This window comes from Conger conger, chromosome 9 (assembly GCF_963514075.1).
Source record: "Conger conger chromosome 9, fConCon1.1, whole genome shotgun sequence".
Lineage (NCBI taxonomy): Eukaryota > Metazoa > Chordata > Actinopteri > Anguilliformes > Congridae > Conger > Conger conger.
In genome coordinates, this window is record NC_083768.1 from 46,936,332 (window position 1) to 46,954,909 (window position 18,578).

The following is an 18,578-nucleotide window of genomic DNA, read 5'->3' on the forward strand; positions in this document are numbered from 1 at the left end:
CAACTGTTGCTGTGGAAGAGCCATAGACCTGAAACCAGCAAAATGAAAATAAAAAATCCTTTTATTTTATTAAAAAGAAAGTAACTTGCAGGAATTCAGATGGCAGGCATGAAACGGGCATGCAGTCTTTGGCAACAGCGAGCGACTCTCCGTTTTCTATTGTCGTCCATTTTGGTGCAGAAACTTAGCAGCTCACACGGACTCAACAGACTGTGACGCCTGTAATAACCCCAGCAGTTAAGTCACCCATGTGCTAAATTGCTACTACAAATAGTCTCTTACGAATAGTCTCCTGTTCCCAAAAATGTCATACCGCAATTCCGCTTGCTCGTTTCCCACTCGATAATTGCATCCTATAAGGCAGACCCAGCAACATTAACTAAATCATGGGGACAATATAAAAAAAACCTTCTACTCTGAAGGAACAGGAACAAGGCCAATAATGGTAGTATAAATTAATTAACACCAACCTCATTTGTTTTTCTTTCACTCGAGCAACAGAAAGCTTGTGACCGGTGTACTTTGTGACTGCACAGCAGGCTAATAGCGTGCATCCGGCTACTCGCATTAATTGCCTCGCTATCAGATCTCTAGGTTTTCATTCCTTCTCAGTAGTCTATATTACTAGATTTGTCCCTTGCTGATTTGAAACATCGGCACAACGTTTGCCTAAATGTAGAAGCTTGTTGGAGTGTGGCGCACTTCGATGGGAAGTGGGCCAATAAAGCAGAGCATTCAAACATACTTGAAATAGTGACTTCAAAGAAAAAAAGAGAAACATTCTTACTGAATAACTGTCTTGGATATCCTTAATTTGCCTTGAGCTAAACAAGAGGGCTGGATGCTGTTAATGCCTTGAAGTTGACACACCTTCTGTCCTGGTCTTTGCAAGGCTCCTGTATGCTACGTCCTTTAGTAGCCGGGATGGCCATACCTCTCTGAACAAAAGCCTATGAGACAACGGGCCTCATGCAAGAACCAGTCGATTGAACAGATTTGTTCTTAAATCATTTGTACGAGGTACAAATTATTTAAAGGTAGAAACAAAAGAATAGTTTCGACCTCTTTGTAAACGGGAGCGTCTGGAGGAAACGCACACGACGAGAACAGGAAAACTCAATGCACACGGGATCCGGCTGGCGAGGCCTCTAACCCACAGCCACTCTTGCAAGGCAACAGTGCTAACCACTAACTTTTGATTAAGTCCCTGCATCCTATACCCCTATGAAGGGGTATGGGCATCTGCCAGGTGAGTGATGGCCTGGATTTACAGCAAGAAGCGAGTCTCTTCACAATCACTGAGAGATTGACATATGATATCAGCCTCAGGCACAGCATCGAGGCCTGCACATAGCTCACAGTCAGCAGTACACAGACCTGTATTACACCGTTCAAGCATACGCATATCTGATAGCACGGTGAGGAAAATTCTCTTACTGAAAGTATTAAAGAGGGGATTTGTACAACATCAAAAAGATTAGTTGAGCAGTGAGCCAAACACAGTTTTAAAAATGTTTTATAAAGTGCCTTGCCATTGACGGCAATAAAAAGCGACATAACTTTACAGTGCTCTCGATTGTAAAGCCACAAGCCTGACTTAGAAGCAACTTGGTCAGTAGGTGAAAGTCCATGGCTGAGGACCAGATTGAAAAGTTCATGGTGTTCTGCACGAACAACAACTCCCGCCATCCTGGCTTCTAGGATTCGAGGATTTATTAGGACCTTCAAGCTCAAAGCGTGTGATCAAGGGCGAGCCGGCACATTTCCTTGGCAGCGTAAACACTCAAGTGGAGAGGTCTCGGCTGCGGCCTCTGCGGTTGGCCATGGGTCGGCAGTGTGGCGTGTTGCCATCTTCCACCCCCACCAGTCTCGGGGTGGGGGAGGAGGGGCTCTCCCTCGAGAAGCTGAGGAAAGGCACGCCCTGTGGCCAGAGCCAGCAGGGTATCAGAAGAGTAACCCAATCCCACGATGATCCCTCTTGGATTTCTACACGGCCAGGCCTTTCCAATTCCGCCCCTGCCGCTGGGATGGAAACCATGGACTTCAGAGAACCTCGGTGCTTTGACGTCATGAACCAGCCGCTCCTAAACCATCTAAGTTCATCTAAGTTAGGGGACCTAAGTTAGGGGACCTAACTTTCATCTAAGTTAGGGGACCTAATAGTTCATCTAAGTTAGGGGACCTAATAATATAGACAGCAACTTTTGGCAAACAAAATGCTGAGCTAGTGTGGCCATTCGACACCTCATTTGACGTGCCCGGGGCAGCGGTATTCCGGAAGTTCTTAGACGGGAAACAGCCGAACGATACTGCGGGGGCGAGATGTTTTCGCGCTCGGCTCTTCCCCGGAATGTGGGATGACAGGCCTGCCAAGCAAGAACCGCAGTTCTTATTCTCCACCCCTCTTCAGCAAACTCCTCAAACGATTTCACATAATTGAGGAGTAATGAGTGGCAAATTAATCCGAGCTTAGTACCTCCAGGAGAAATGGAGGAATTACGGTTCCGCCCCTCCCCTCGATTTCGACATACGCCGCGACACATCCATTACCGGCAATTACACACACCTCAATGTTCATCTGCTCCTCATGGAAGGAAATATCCCGCTACCTCGTTGTATGGATCGTGCGTCATTAGAAATAAAGCAATGTTTTCCCCCTTCTACTAAAATGGGTCATTAATCTGAGCACAGATAAAAGGAGTAAAACATGCAAATACAATTACTCTCAGAAGTAACTCCTTTATTCCAGCACGAAGGGAGCAACTGTGAACTCACCCCTACACACTTTAGCTGGTGTCACCCCTTGACTTCAATCGTAGGAGTACTGGGCGACTTGAGGGGGTGCTTGTTAGAGTTCAATGGATTACATTCAACTCATTGGACTAGCATTTAAATGTTACCAATTAGAGCATGCTGGGATTAAATGCAAATCCTCTCCATGCATTCATCATAATCCAGCTTCAAAATCCATTCCACAGTTTAAAAAGTGTCCCTTTTTAACCTTCCCTCAAATTTAAGACTAGAAACTGGTCCCTTTCCTTCCACCTCACAGTCCAGTTATATTTCCAGAAGACATACGTCAAAAATTGAAGCCCTACACCTTTTCCGCAAATGCCTTGCCATGGGTTTCCTCTTCAGCCCCTGAACCTATGGGTAGATGAAAATCCTCTGCATACAACCATCATAATCCAGCTTCAAAATCTATATTTATAGTAATTCCACAGTTAGTCAAACACATTTTAAAAATAGTGTCCCTTTTTCCATAGACTGAAAGCAGACCTGGAACACGCACCAACTAAATCCTTCCAATGCCACTGTGATGCAAATACACACACAGTATACTTACCTACATCAAAAGTAAAACCAAATTGCTGGCACAGAATGGCAATAAATGAATGCTGGCACAGTACATCTGGACAGAGTTATGAAAAACAAGTCTGGGAGCCTGAAAATCAGAACGTCAGCAGATGTCATTTCCAATGCTTTACTCGTGGCTATTGCGGCTGCTTTAAATGTTAGCTTATGTGCAATCTGATTACACTTCTACTGATATTCTTCAGTTAACACAACTCAGCAGAATGCCAAACAAAGAGTTTCTTTTATCTATAATGGCAGTCTAATAAAAAAAGTACGCTAGATATCTGTGAACACAATATCCAATAGTATTAAGGCTACTTGAACAGGAAAAAAATACTTGAGGACCAATCTTCAAAAAACTAGTTTACAAACAAATAAAAATCCACCCTGCTGTTTGTGTACTACATGAGCAGTCACAGTAAATGGAGTTTTGTAGTTTATGTGACACGCCACTGCAGAAATGGACATGACCCCAGTACTACTGGGGTGGTCGTAGGGCAGAGCTAAGTCCTGACTCCTGAAACCCAAACAGTTTCCTGCCTCTTTTTAGCAAGCTGCTGGATGCCACGCGGTGACTGCATGGTGCAGCCACTCGACCGGCGACCGTAGCTTCAGCCGGAGTGGTCCTGCTGAGAAAATGATGTTCTGTTCTCCAAAGGAGCGCGGAGAAGCACGCGGAGAGGGCGGGGGGTGGTCTCCGGGTTATGAGACCGCTTTGCGTCCGACTGCGCCTACTCGGCATCCGGGGGTGTCTGCCGAGAGCCCGCACTTTTGCTCCCGAAAGAAAAGGCACTCGAGGCTTAACGCGCTGTTTAATATGCAAACACGCGCGCAGAATGCAAACAGGCATGACACTTTTGTATTTGAGTCGAAGCCATAAAATAAGGCAGAAACTTTTAAATTAATGCGGCGAATGCTAGAAGGATAGGCGCAGCTTCTCTAGCTATTTTTAGTGGCATGAAGCTCCACTGCTGCGTTAAAACCTCCACTAATCCGCAGCACTGGCAACCGTTGAATAATTGTGCTTCTTTTAACCTTGCCTCAAACTTAAGACCAGAAACTGTTGTTTCCCTCCACCTCAGTCTTGTTATATTTCCTGAAGACTTATGTCAGATATTGAAGCCCTACACCAAAAATGCCTGGCAAAGGGTACCCTCTTCAGCCACTGAAAGTTTGGGCAGATAAAAAAAAAAGAAAAGAAAAAAAAGTATATAGTGTAAAAATAAAAATCCATTAAAGGCAACAAACAATATTTCCACAAAGAGCTCTTTTTGTAAGGATTTCAAGGCTGAGACAATGCCATCACCGTGACCTCGCGGTCCACTCCCGTTGTAAAATGCACACACAGCTTAAGCTGCATGTCTCATCCTGAAGCTCATCCCGTGATGGGGAGAGCTCAGCAGCTGAGCTCCCTCAAATGCAAAGAGAAGTGCCTATAAGACCGACTCCAGAAACAAAATCAATGACTGTGACCAGAGAAGGTAGGCTTGGATGTTGTTCAATTAAACCTCAGCACAGCAGCCAGGCATGCCTCGACAGCCCCTGTCATTTACGTTTGATTCCGCACCTTGTTTGATGTTGGTTAGGTTGGTCATAAACAGAGTTTCATGTGGAGTTCAAACCCGCCCAATTTACACAAAGAACAGGCTCAAAATGGGCAGACAGTATAAATCACAACCAACTCTCTCTGCCTCCACCAATCCTAAAAATATCTGCAAAAGATAGAAATCTTCTTAAAACTAAAAGAAAAGTCACAAATACCCCTCTGCTACAACCTCATACCTGCTCCTGAGAACAACCCAACACCACCTGTGATGCCCTGGGCAGTGGAGAGGGGATGGTCACTCACATGCCAGAACAGAGCGCAGTCAACGCCTTTCAGCTGGGGGCAGGTAGTGTCAGGCAGGAGAAGATTGGGAGGCAGTAATCGATACACGGAATACCCCCAAGAGGATAGAGTCAAACCAAAGCCTGGCTGGCTTGTTGATAGCAGCTTGGACCAAAATGACTAAATTGGTTTAATTACGCATGAAGCCAAATTAAAGGTTGGCTATCATCAAATGTAGGAGCTTCCCCCTTACAGCCTGCGGTATACATGTGATTATTATTTGTCCTTCATATTATGTTTTTGGGATAACACTCGGTTTCCACATACAGTTTTGTTGCTATTCAGTACCAATAACATGTTCAGTTACTAAATAAAATGAAAAATAAGGAACGTTTAGTTTCTGTCCTAAACTCAATTTCATTTAGTCAGATTTTTTCTTGGATATAAACCCCTTTGTTGCAAGATGAAAAGACATTTTGTTCCTGCAATGAGCTTTCCGGGAACATCAGGGAACATACAGTGCAGTCAGTACGTTCTTGGACAGTGGTACAATTTCTGTTCTTTTGGCTCTGACCTGACGTTTCATTTCAAATCCAATATGCCGAAGTACAAAGTGCCGTCTGTCACCTTATCCTCCACCCTGAAGTCATCATCGGAATCAGGACTTTTTTGCACTTTCAAAAGCCCAGTTGTTTGGACATTAATATTTAATCTTTATTCAGTAAATTTTTGAAATATCCCATCTTTGGCATTTAATCTGTCATGATCCAGAATTCAGTTTATGAAGCCATAAAAAATCTGTTTTGGGCTTTAAAATTATGATAAATAATGCAGCTGCACCAGGATGCTGAAGGTTTATTAATGTATAGTGAAGGCTTTCTATTTTTAGAGATGGATTTAACCGTACTGTAGGAGGTGGTACTCCAGTCTTATAGAGTTATCATTGCTACTCCAACGAATATCAAGTTGTTCCCCATCCAGTCTAACCTTCAAACAACCTTGGAGTTCAAAGATAGTGTAGAATTTTCTTGTTTCACATAAATTGTCCCCTGTGGTTTTTCATAGACTGAAACGACACAGCTCTTTTAATAATCATTTGAACCACTTGAATCAATGTTGAAAACTTTTGCATTTAAAACTTTCTTAAAAATGAGACCAATAAAACAGATTCCACTCACAAATGCTGCATAATTTTTTCAAAATATTATTTCAGCGATACATTTGGATCGCTAATCTTTCCCAAGGCTGCACAACTCCTGTGCGTTTTACCCCATAAAGCTTTATTCCATCCATGCATGCATAATAAATCTACTTTTCCCCCAAAATTGCCAATCAAATGCTTGTTGCCAGGGATATGCCAGGGTCAGTTTAATCTTGTTCTTTTTTTAAAGGAGGGGAGGGAACCCAGTTCTGTGTAAGTCATTACTTGGCCCCACGTTTGAGAGCTCCCCTAGACAACCTAGGTAAAAAAAAGTCTGTACCCTCAGTTTTGCTTTTGCCAAGGGACAGAATAAGTGGTAAGACAGAAAAGCCAAACAGGGCCATAGAAAAAAGCTAGCCAGAAAAGTGCCTGAATAGAAAAACAGAACTGTAAAAAGGAACAGGCAATAAAAAATGTAGATGTCCTTCATCTTCAAGTCGACTAGTTAAATCCACATATGACCCAAGACAAAAGTACATTTATTTCCCTGACATTATCATTCTTTCAACTTCTCCACATTAAGCCCCCTATACATACATACACACACACACACACACACACACACACACACACACACACACACACACACACACACACACACACGCACACCTTTCACCTCAGCAGTTCAGCTAGCGGTCCGTGAAGTGTCAAGAATTCTGCTAAATAAGAATCACTGAAGTGTCTGAGCGGTCATTGTTGCCATTTCACAGAGTTCAAAAGCAAACGGGAGCAATGTAAGAACTCCTCCAGCGATTGGTTCTGCCGCTAAGCAGTGAAGTCTTTTGAGAAAGAGGAGAAGGGGAGTTCAGGAGACATTTTCCGAGTTGAGGCTTCAGTCAGGGTTGTATGGGGGTTGCGGTATCAACAAGGACGCAGGCAGCTAAAGGCACTAGGCAAACTTTCTCACAAAAGGGCCTTTTGGGACCTCCCTGAGGCAACAGAGATTGATTCTGCTGTCGAGGAAGTCACGTCACTCCTCGAAAAGGAGCCAAACGCATGAAACAGATGAACATCAAACAGCCGTAGACAATCCCTCGATACCTCCCTCCACCCACCCCCAAACACACAACATTCTATTCAAAACACCCTTCTCATTTCTAAATGACAAATTGGCACCCCTCCCAGTTCCCACACATGCACACTGCACTGGTCGAAAGTCTATGCAGTTTGAAAAATGGCCATTTCTCCCATCCTCTGAAATTGATAACAGGATAGTTAATTGTTTTCAAAAAACAAATAAACAGCGTGAACGAATGGCTTGAGTTAATGTTTTCAGCTTGAGCATGTGGCAACCCATTTTCCCAATACAATTCTGGTTTGTGAGTTGTGAAAATGACACAGATCTTTCTGCTTTCTGCTGACTTGGAGTGACCCCCCCCCCCCCCCCCCCAACCATTTGAAGGAGAGAAAGTGCTAGAGTTCAGTGCTAACACTGGTGCAACAAACTCAAGAGTGTTTCATAGCAAAAACTCAAGAGTGTTTCACAGCAGTTACTATAGCGTGTTTACCTTCCCCACATGCCCAGACATTTCCAGAAATGTCCGGTTTCACCTCAGCTTTTAATTTGCAAGCTTCCCCATTGGTAAAATTTGTTGTGTATACAAATGACTGAGTGAGCGAGGAGGATTTTTTTTTTCTTTAGGAAGGATAAAAAGCCAAAACTGCTGCCTGCATGGGAATCTCTGCTTTGAGCACCCCTTTCCCCCCTCCGCATGTTTGTCCCGCAATCAAAAGCTGAGGGGGGCGGCTTTTATCTTCAATGCAAGACAGATGTCAGAACGCTTAAATCAGATCCCATTCAGACTGGCTCCACAATGAGGCTACCTCCCCTCCCTCCCTCCTTCACTCCCCGCATTAAACAAGGCAGATACATCTCCAATTGAATTCCAGTGGATAAGTGACTCAGAACTGCTTTTACCACTAGCCCATCCAATTATTAATTCATGCTCTTAGTGTGCTCTCGCGCTCTGACAGGCGCCAGATAAAAGGGCCTTGTTTCTCTCGCTTTCTTAGTGTGCACCTTCAACTGCTGCAGCGCGAATCGTCTGGATTTAAAAGAAACTGAGCGCTGGGGGTTTTTAATGCTGGAAATAAACACCGCCGCTATATAAGGGTGACATCACTCTTCATCCCTAACAAGCAGAACGAGCCGTGAACGGGCAGTCCGCACCAAAAAGATTCAGTATCTCCGCTTTGGTCCGGACTTTGGCGATGCTGCCTACCAGCAATGAAAGGCTATGACTGAAGGACACACATTGCTGACGGAGAGGCGCACTCTAATTCCCGGGTGAATTTGGGTCACGCTGTTCCGGATAACCCCCCCGCTCGCTGGCTTTGGGGACAGACAGCAGGGTCGCTTCGGACCCCCGACAGAAAGGGTTAAGCAGAAGAAGCATTCCTTGGCAATGGAGTGGGCTCTGGGAAATGGCTGTACCAACAACGGAGAGAGTGGCTTTCCCTACTGGCACCGGGCATTATTCATGCTAATCCATCAAAGAGACACCCCCGCCAAACACACAGTGCACTGCAGTCACCAGTGAAAACACAGCGGGATCCGGGTCTGCCATTGGGGGGGGAGGGAGAGAGGGGAGGGGTTGAGGAGAAGGAAGGGAAATCAGACACACAAAAAAAAGGAGACACACATAACTCGACAAATAGGCCACTCTGAGACGGAGACAGGTGAGTTTACAGCAGCCGCACCGCAGAACTTCGGGGTCAACGACGTGACGTGTTATTTTGATGTCCAAAATACATTCATGGTATAGAAATAAGTATTTATGTCATACAAAGTACATGAAATAACAATACTATCCTTCAAGAGTTAAATTGTATGGAAAAACTATGGAGAGAATTAGCAATTAGACTAGCAATTATTATACTTCAAATTGGCAAAATGCCTTATAGGTTAACCGTCCGCACCAACATTCTGAATGCAAAAATGCTACAGAAAATAGATCAAAATGAAATAAAAACTTACATCTCTCCCTTGAGCATAATTATATGGGTCTTTCTAACAACATGTGAAAATATTACAAACATTATGAAGTTCAACTGATTTTTGTTGAGAATTAAACTTAAAACAAACCTTTTCTCTTAAAGTCTGAAACCATCCAGCTGGACTTGAGAACTCTGCTAATGAACGTGTAAAATTAGTACATGAAGAGAAAATAATAGAGAGAACAAACACCCAGGAGGTAATTAGATTGTTAGATTGTCTGATGAGATTTACAACAGCCTCACTGTATTATGCAAAAACATTAATCACTGATTCAGCAGAACAGTATTCCAGCTAATGACTTCAAGGACATTAGCATAGAAGATTGTTAGCCTTTTTCATTTAAATAAGCAGGAGACCATAAAATATTCATGAGTTTACTCATCTGACTACAGAAACATAAACAGCAATAACCACTCAAACATGCTTCAGATGAAACCGTGATCAGGCATTCTGTGGTCAAATGCCCTGGATGACAGTGCCTGCCACTCTATAGCTCAAACTTTCAAAGAGAGGGCCCATTTTAAAAAAATGAGGCAGGAAGCCATCTACTAATAAAACTAAAGACCTAGACCGAACACAAAAAAGGTTAATGTGTAAACCAGGATGTCGGCCATTGCATTCTCCCTCCTGCCTTTGGGAGCTTCCGGCCCAACTTCAGGTCACCAACCTGCCCAAAGGCCCAAACGATCTCTTGTGGTAGGTTGGGCCAGCCCAGTAAGGCCTCCATAGAAATTCTATACTATGATTAACATTACCTCACTCGCCACCATTTTGTTGCCATTGGAACATGCTGTGCTTTTTTCAGATGAAAAACATTTTCCACTCATAGTGGTGCAGACTTTAGTTTTTAGTTACGGAGTAAATTCAGCCTACTCCTCATTTTCACATGACATCAATTCCAAAAAAGATCAAATTATATGAGAAAGAAAGGAGAAGAGATGACAACATGGATAAACTTCCACTTAAGAACATTATTTGCATAAATTGAGAGATTCTTGATGTGAACACAGAGGCCAAACTAGCTTTCATGAAATACACATGCAAGAAAAGAATTTAAACAGGAGACATTTTCAGAGAAGTTAGACAGTTGGAACTATAACCACTGAACACACGTATCATCTTCTGCTGGTTGAGCGCAGTGATCTGCACACCTTCTGAAGGTATTTTTAAAAGGTATAACTTCTCTGAAAATAATGTCTCTTGTTTTTACTTTTTTTTTTTTTTTTCCTCACATCTGTATTTCAAATACACTATACCTTCTGAAAATAGGACAGCTTAGGAGTTGCTGTAAGGTGTATTTCTTCACTTTGAAGGAGGTAGGGTGCTGACTTCTGTTGGCTTCAAGTCTAAGCTAATGTCGCCCCGCCAACATGTTATTCGAACATAGAAATTGAGCCAGAGAATGCACAAAAATGAAAATGAAATCCCACATCTCATCTAAGTCTGTAAAAAAGGTATATTTCCCAAACTGTTGGTGTTTTCCATTAAGCCTGTGGGGCAGAGTCGGTAGAGCCTACAGGCCAAAATGCAGGGATGTTCATTGCAGACCTCTAAAGACGCTTTGGGAAGCAATAGCATGAATAATTATTTTTGTCTCATTTGCAGCCAGGTCCATTGTAGATGGTGATATGGCTGTACCAGTGTGGTTGTTTACTGCTGTATCAGTGTGTTAATGTAGGTATCGGATAAAAGTATATGAAAAGCGGTCAAAAAATTGGATATAGGCAAAAAATGTGAGCTGGGCATCAATACCTCCAATACTAGCTTAAGGTACCCACAATGGTGGTACAACACTCATTTGAAAATGAAGGCTTTGTGACTCACAATATCTTCTCCTAGGGGGGGTCATAAGGTTGGTTACACCTGTCCACACAATCCCTTATCCCATGATTATGTGGGCATGAACCACAAAACATGCAAAACTGCCATCCTTGTCTTGCTGTCCAATGACTGTTTATCAGACTGGAAGACTGTCTATCAGACTCAAACACATTTGAGTCACAGATCTTATCTGCAAAATGCTTTTCATGCTTCTCCTTTCAAATATCTATAGCAAACCACTAAAGTACAGAATCTCACAGTAGCCACTGGTTAATTTGTGTTCAAATTAATTTGACTGGGAAAACAAAAGTTCATTGGTCCCCAGAGCAACCTTGAAATGTTGGCTTTACTGAAGGGGCTAAAGTCCAATGTCAATACTGGCAGACAGACCAGGTTAAGTATTAAATTAGTTAATGATGCAGGACACACAGAAGTTTGGTGAACACAAGCTCTATGCTCTAACACACTGATCTGACTATACATAAGCAGCTACAACTAGCAAGACATAATATAAACCTGAAATAGAGTAGGCTTAATTTTTTTCCCCCATTACTGGTGTTCTCTGCCTTGTGTTTGAAGCCCCAATTGATGAGTCAGAGTTATCAGTTGTAGAAAACAACACGGAGGAGGTGGCTGAATAGAGGCTGCTCCTTCGTGTGGGTGAGCAGGTTTATCTAACTGAGGTACCAGTTCCCCGTTCCAGTATTACTGTTTGAGCCATATTGCTCACAATTCCTTTTTGACACAGATATACTATATTCAATTCATATACACACACTCCAATTCATGAGTATTTGGATAGTGTAAGGGTAATTTTCCTAATTGATTCTTAATTGACAATGTGTGTTAACATAAAGACAATCACATGATTACAAATAACCTTTTAGTGATAATCCTTATTACTATTAGACCACTTTCTGAATTAAGTGCTTACTATGAGTCTTTCTCTGTCTCTCTCCAGCAGACAGACAGCCTTTGACCTTAATGTCTCTGCTTCTCATCTAGCACATTCTGGTCTTACAGCAAGGTCAACAAGGGGTATTCAGAAGACAAAATACTGATAAATGTTTGTGGCAGCTTCATGTCTTTTTGTTTTGGTAAAGCCCTGAAGGATCTGTTTCATCAGACGATGCTCACCTGTGAAATGTTAAAAAGGGTATGTTCCCCTAACAATAGTGTACAGTGCAGTGAAAGTATTTATCCCTTTCCTGATTTTGTTGCATATTAGTCAAACTGAACGGTTTCAAATATCCAGAAAAAAACATTTGTTAGACAAAGCTGAGTGCTGAGTAAACACATTAATTTTATTTTTGCTTATTTCAAATATCCATATGAAACACCCATATGAAAGAGTAATTGCCCCCTTAGTTACTCAAACAACCAATTAACACAATGGTATTGATAATTAGATTCCGCTGATTGAACAGAAGCAGGCTTGATTTCAGTCAGCTCTGCTGAATCCAAACCTCACGCATAATGAACCTTACCATCAGAATGAAGTAGTCACCACAAGAACACTGCCACAAAGAAGGGAAATTCCAGAAGAGATGAGGGGGAAAAAAATTATTGGAATATATCAGTCTGGAAAGGATGACGGGGGACTCCACAGAACCAGTCAGAGCCATTATCCCATTATCTCCAAAATGGAGAGAATACTTGGTGGTGAATCATCCCCAATATTTCTAAAAATAAAAAGCTGTGCAGTGACAACTCATCCAGGAAGTAACAGAATTCCGAGAAAAACATCCAACAAACTGCAGGACTCTAGCCTCAGCTAAAGGCAGTGTCCCTGTATTCCCAATAAGAAAGTGGATAAAAAATGGATTCATGGGAGAGTAGTAAGGTGGAAACCACTGCTGACCAAGAGACACATCAATGCTCATCTCACATTTGCAAAAAAGCATCTGGATGATCCCCAGGACTTTTGGGATAATAGTCTAAGGACAGATGAGTCAAAAGTGGAACCATGTCCCATTATGCCTGCCATAAAGAAAATACAGGACATTACAATAAGAACATCATAGCAACAGTCAAACAAGGTGGTGGTTGTGTGATGGTATGGGGATGGCTTGCTGCATCAGAACCTGAACGATTTTCCATTATTAAAGAAACCATTAACTCTGCTCTGTACCAGAAAATTCAGGATTCAATTCAAAATTCAAAATTCATCTGTCCGTGAGCCGAAGCTGAATTTTAATTGGGTTATACTGCAAGACAATGATCAAAAACACTAAAGCAGATCCACATCTGAATTGCTGAAATGCTTGAATCTTGAAACATACAAATATTTCACAGTGCTAAAAAACATAGATATGAATTAAATTAAATTGTATTTGTATAGTGCTTCTCACAGAAGTAACAGAAGGAAATAATTTAAGGGGTAATACCAGCCCTAGGCCCCCGAATGAAGGTAAAAACTCCCCAGTGGAGATAAAATCCCTTAAACAGTGGCAACAAAACTCCCCACTGGGAAGAAATGTCGGGAGAAACCCGGCTATAGACGGGATGTCCATCCTCCTCTGGCCAATAGATTACCTGCAAAAACACTTTTTATTGCATTGTTTGCCTCTCACTGACTCACTATTGGATTTTAGGTTATTGTCAGTCTAGTTTAACAAATTATTCTACACTAAGACTGAAGTTTTGCATTTTGCATAATTTAAATATACTGGGAAAAACAGAAAGAAATTGGAATCATTTCATAATTCATTCAATTTAACATGGCTGAGCAGTAATACATACTTGGCTATGCAGCTACATTTGATTTCAGCCTACACAAATGAAAACAAATGAAGATGGAGTGATTCCAAATAAACATTGGCTTCAGTATCCAGTGAAGTACACTCTACTGTGAAATTATGCACAGTCCAGTTGTTCTGGATAACACCTTACGGCACACTTAAAACCACTGTTCAAGCACTTTCCCATTGAACACCACTACAACTGTATGACTGACTTAGCAGGGCAAAGCCACAAAATGTCGCCAGTGATACCACATTTATCTTTGCATAACAGCCAGTCAGAATGTTGACTATCCTGTAAAGAGCTTTCTTAAGTGTAACAGAGTTTGCTTACCACTTTCGTAGATTTCTTTGAAAAAAGCAAAACGCATCTGACAAATGACTACATTCTGAAAGGGAACTCCTGCCACTCATGCAAATAACATCTCAGGAGGAAGCTGCTGGCCTCACTGTTTGACAGAAATCCAAGCAAGCAAGATATAACATCCTGCTGCTTTGATTCAGAAATCCATCCAAGTTGGTTTTCAGAACCACGAGGGAACCGATGGTCAAAAGCTGGTCTGTTTTTAAACCTCATACTGTTAACTATAACACCCTTCCAATTAAAGCCTTTTATTATCGGCAAAGAATGTCCCTTGATAAATCTAATGAGTCAGTTAATTCCCTTATTCTGATCCCATTTCAATTTCAAATGAGTCCACTTTATCCAGCCTCTTCTCGTTGTAAAAGGAAATGCCTTGCAGTGGTGTGAGCCAGAGCTGCAAAATATGAGAGGCCCCTCTATAAATGACTATGGGTCTGTTTATGCCTAAGTGCATGGACGGTCGGTGAAGATTAGCACAGGCCTACAGCTCCTGTTCTCTTCCCCAGCTTTGGCCTTCTCTGCCACATTAGGTTAATGGTTGCTAATTTCATATCGACTTGCATTTTGTGTTTTTTTTGGAAAGATGTAAACCATCAAGAGGGACTTATTCCTGAGCAGAAACAGCCATACTTGTATTTCCTTTGCGACTCATTTGCTGAAAAATGGCTGTTTATTATCCGATACATTGTGTTAAAGGCAATGTTTTTTGTTTGTTTGTCTGTTTGTTTGTTTGTTTTGATAACACCAAACATTCAAATCATGAATACCAAATATCCTCAATCCTTACACATTAAAATAACTGAATGCCCTTAGAGCACGAGTGTCCTTTCTGCATGTAGATTAAAAAGAATCCCATCCACAATCAGAACACAATATGACTGGTAACGGTTAACCTCACCACTGTGAATGAAAAAAACTTTGCAACATACCTAAAATTACTTTTTCCTATTTTTTGTATTTTGTTCCCTAACTTACAATGGGCAAAGAAGCCATACTAACTTAGTATAATGTAAATGTAGACAGGTGCGTCCGGTATTGTAGTTATTGTTGATAACTGTCTTGTAATTATAGTCGAACGTCATGTAAACATGTTATCAATTGTGTAGACACTTTATGTGAAGTAGTGTACTCATTTAATACATGTAACGTTAAATTATTTCTAGATGTGTCTTGCCGCAAGGTAAGCTTGATTGTCGGTTCATTGCGGTGATGCAAGTTAACGTCATTCCCAAGCATACAGAACGGGTCCGAACACATCCTTTTTAGCTGTAACATCATCTGTGATGTGGGATGAATTCCTTTACGGTGATAAGGAGGGGCGCAACGACAGCAGTGATTTACACAAACACAGATAAGTAATTGAGTGGCTGGAGTTTTTCCATTCACGCATGAGGAGCAACAGAGACAGACAAAAAGAGAAAACAGAAGATATCGTAAGACGATCTTTGCACCAGATTGGTCCCCGAGATCCTGTCAGCACCGAGAGTGCATACCATAGCCAATAAACTGAGGTGACATTCTTCTCTACAACAGACGAGGCGAGTTCCTCCATAGGCAGTAGAGTGACTGTGATTGAAAAGCTATTACACTTACAAAGTAAATATTTAAAGTTAAAGTTATTAATATATAGCAACAGCCCTACCAGCGAGTCGGACCCGTGGGAACTCAAGTCAAGGCTTTTTCTTAAATATGAATACGAGTACAGGCTACAATGGGTTGGTGATGCGCAACATAGTAGGCTACAATAGCATTAATACACACTGTTTTTTTAACCTGCGTAGTTCGATCAACTTGGTTGTGTGCACACAAGGAACTTACTTGTCATATTCGGTGTTGTCCCGGTCGCAGCGTGCGTCCTTATGTTTCTGCCAGTCTTTGCCGTGCTTACAGGTGGTTAGGAGCACCACGTCCTCCGCATTATGGACATGGTATAAGGCATTCCTCGTGTCTGAACCAATCCCGGTAAGGTATCGTTTCCCCTTAAACACCAACATGTATTTCCTGAAAGGCGGAATGGAATTGTATTTTAAGTATCCACGCTCCCCTCCTGTCCTGGGGTGGTCCTTAGAGAATAACGGAATGGACACATCAAAGTTGGGTCTGAAGTTTTCGGTGCTGATGCTCGCCTTAGCCAACATTGCCTGGCCAATATCGAAACCCAAGTCTTCCGTGTAGTCCGGCCATGTGCCCGAGTATAGGTTAAAAATAAGGTGGTTCCAGCCATTGTTCCAGAGATGTAGGTTCTGGACTTTAGTTTTTAAATTGTGCACGTACTGCGGCGAGAGTTGGTCCCGGTCCAAAGTATCCAGACTCAGAACAAACAAGCAAGCCTGGCCAGGGTCTGAGGTGTAGAACCTAGACCCCTCGATGGCCGATAAAATATTTTGGTAACTTTCAGAAATCTTTTCCCCCTTCTGTTGGGGGTAAACGTAAACTTTAAAACCGTTCTTTTTACACAGAGAGAAGTCGAAGCAGGACTCCATGCGACACCTCTTGCCTTTGTAAACGCTTGAATTGACGTCTCTCTTTTGCCTTGGCGATATGTGAATGTTGTAATCCTCCGTTTCCACTTGATCCCAGGGAATGAAATTTTGTAAAGGGTCCGAAAAGTGTGGCCAGGGCTGTTCTGGGTGATATCCATTGCGGGTACGATCGTCACGCCGATTCGGGTTCCTGCTGGACGTAGGCACATGTACCCCTCCAAAATAGAACAGTAGAACAAGACATGCGCCGGCAGAGAGCAAAATTAAATAACGTTTTTTGGCCTGCATGTGTCCTACTGTCTGGGTCGAGATGTTTACAAATAAATCCAAAACACTCCGAAGTTTCGCTCTCACCACCTCCAGCAGCACCGCTCCGCCATCTTCCAGTCTGCACGGATTTTAAACTCGCGTCTTCCCCTTTCTTCTGATACCGTTCCCCAATCCAAGGATTGATCCAGAGCATGTGGGCGACTTTATTATTTATTTCCCCTCTCTCCCTCTTCTATCGACCATTTTACAATACAATGCGACGCGGTGCGGTTGGTAGGTTATATATCCTTGCTCGAAACAGTGGTAAAGACCTGATATAGCATTCCTAACTGTCCCCTACACTGTATTCCAATATACAAATATGTGCTCCGTCCTATTAGCGTGATTAGAGCTCACTGAGACTGACTGCTAACTATTTCCACTCATGAGTACCGGAGTGGTTCGAGTTGCTTTGCCTTGTAGCCTACGCCACAGAGAGAAGACCCACGGTTTAGATTTAGCCACCTAAAGTCGTTAACACGCAGACTGTGGTTTAAAGCTGTAGATGAGGTAACATCCAGATGTCCGAGAGTAAATTTAGCCGGTTTTTGTAGCTTTTCCGTCAGATGATTCACTCCATAATTCCAGCAAAAAAAAAAAAAGGGAACGAATTGGCAATGTATTTGATCCCGCTATAGCCTTACGAATCCCTGCATTTCTCTATTTTTCATCAATACATCCTCATACATGCGAATAATATTTATCCCTCCCATAGGGTTACTGGCCCTGAAGTAATCAAATTAAACACTGGTGCAACGGCTGGAAAAACCTGTGAAACTCAATGAACAAAGCGCAAATAAAAAGACACAGTTTAAAGACGAGATTCCTTGATCCCAGTGTCCAATTTCCGAATGCTCAGTTGTTTCGATTGTTACACTGTAACATTCCAATCCCGACACGACGGCAGCCGACGTGACGTCCCATCAGCCCGCATCGGGCTTCCCAATTGGTTCTCTGTTATGCCCGGAAGAGGCGGTGCTTTCTTTGCACCCATTCATGACCAGAGACCCCAAATACAGTCAACCATCACGTAAAAACCATGCACAAATGCCCATTGTGGCAATGTTGAGAATTACATCAAAAAGCATCTGTGAAAATAAACCAATGTTTATCAAAGCTAATATTTTTCAAAGAGTAAATATTTATATTTACGTTTCAGTATTTAATGAAATTAGATGCAATGATTACTTTTTTTTTACCTTTTCACAGAATAAAATAAAAAATGCCTCTAGATCTCACTTTCAACTTTAAAAGTACTAGTTTCATCAGTCCATCAAACTGTGGGCCATTGCATATTTGGTACTTTTTAAATGACAAATCTCTTTCTCTCCTGCTCTCTGGACCCACAGGGCAGCAGTGCCGTTCTTAAAGTGTGGCGCTTGTGCAATGCCTTGAGGATGCCATCAGCAGGGTTTAATCCCTTTGTGATAAACCATGTTCCACAGGATCATCCTCAGGGAGTCAGGGACTCGGTTT

General features: G+C 42.2%; 1 protein-coding gene across 1 annotated transcript in view; it reads right to left on the minus strand.

Annotated features, from left to right (window-relative positions):
* ext1b (exostosin glycosyltransferase 1b) overlaps positions 1–17,939 on the minus strand; it is a 99,951-nt gene extending 82,012 nt beyond the window's left edge. Inside the window, exon 1 of the mRNA XM_061254570.1 lies at positions 16,129–17,939. Coding sequence (XP_061110554.1) covers positions 16,129–17,081 — 953 coding nt within the window. The 5' untranslated portion in view covers positions 17,082–17,939. The remainder of the gene's footprint in view (positions 1–16,128) is intronic.
* Positions 17,940–18,578: the final 639 nt, after the last annotated feature.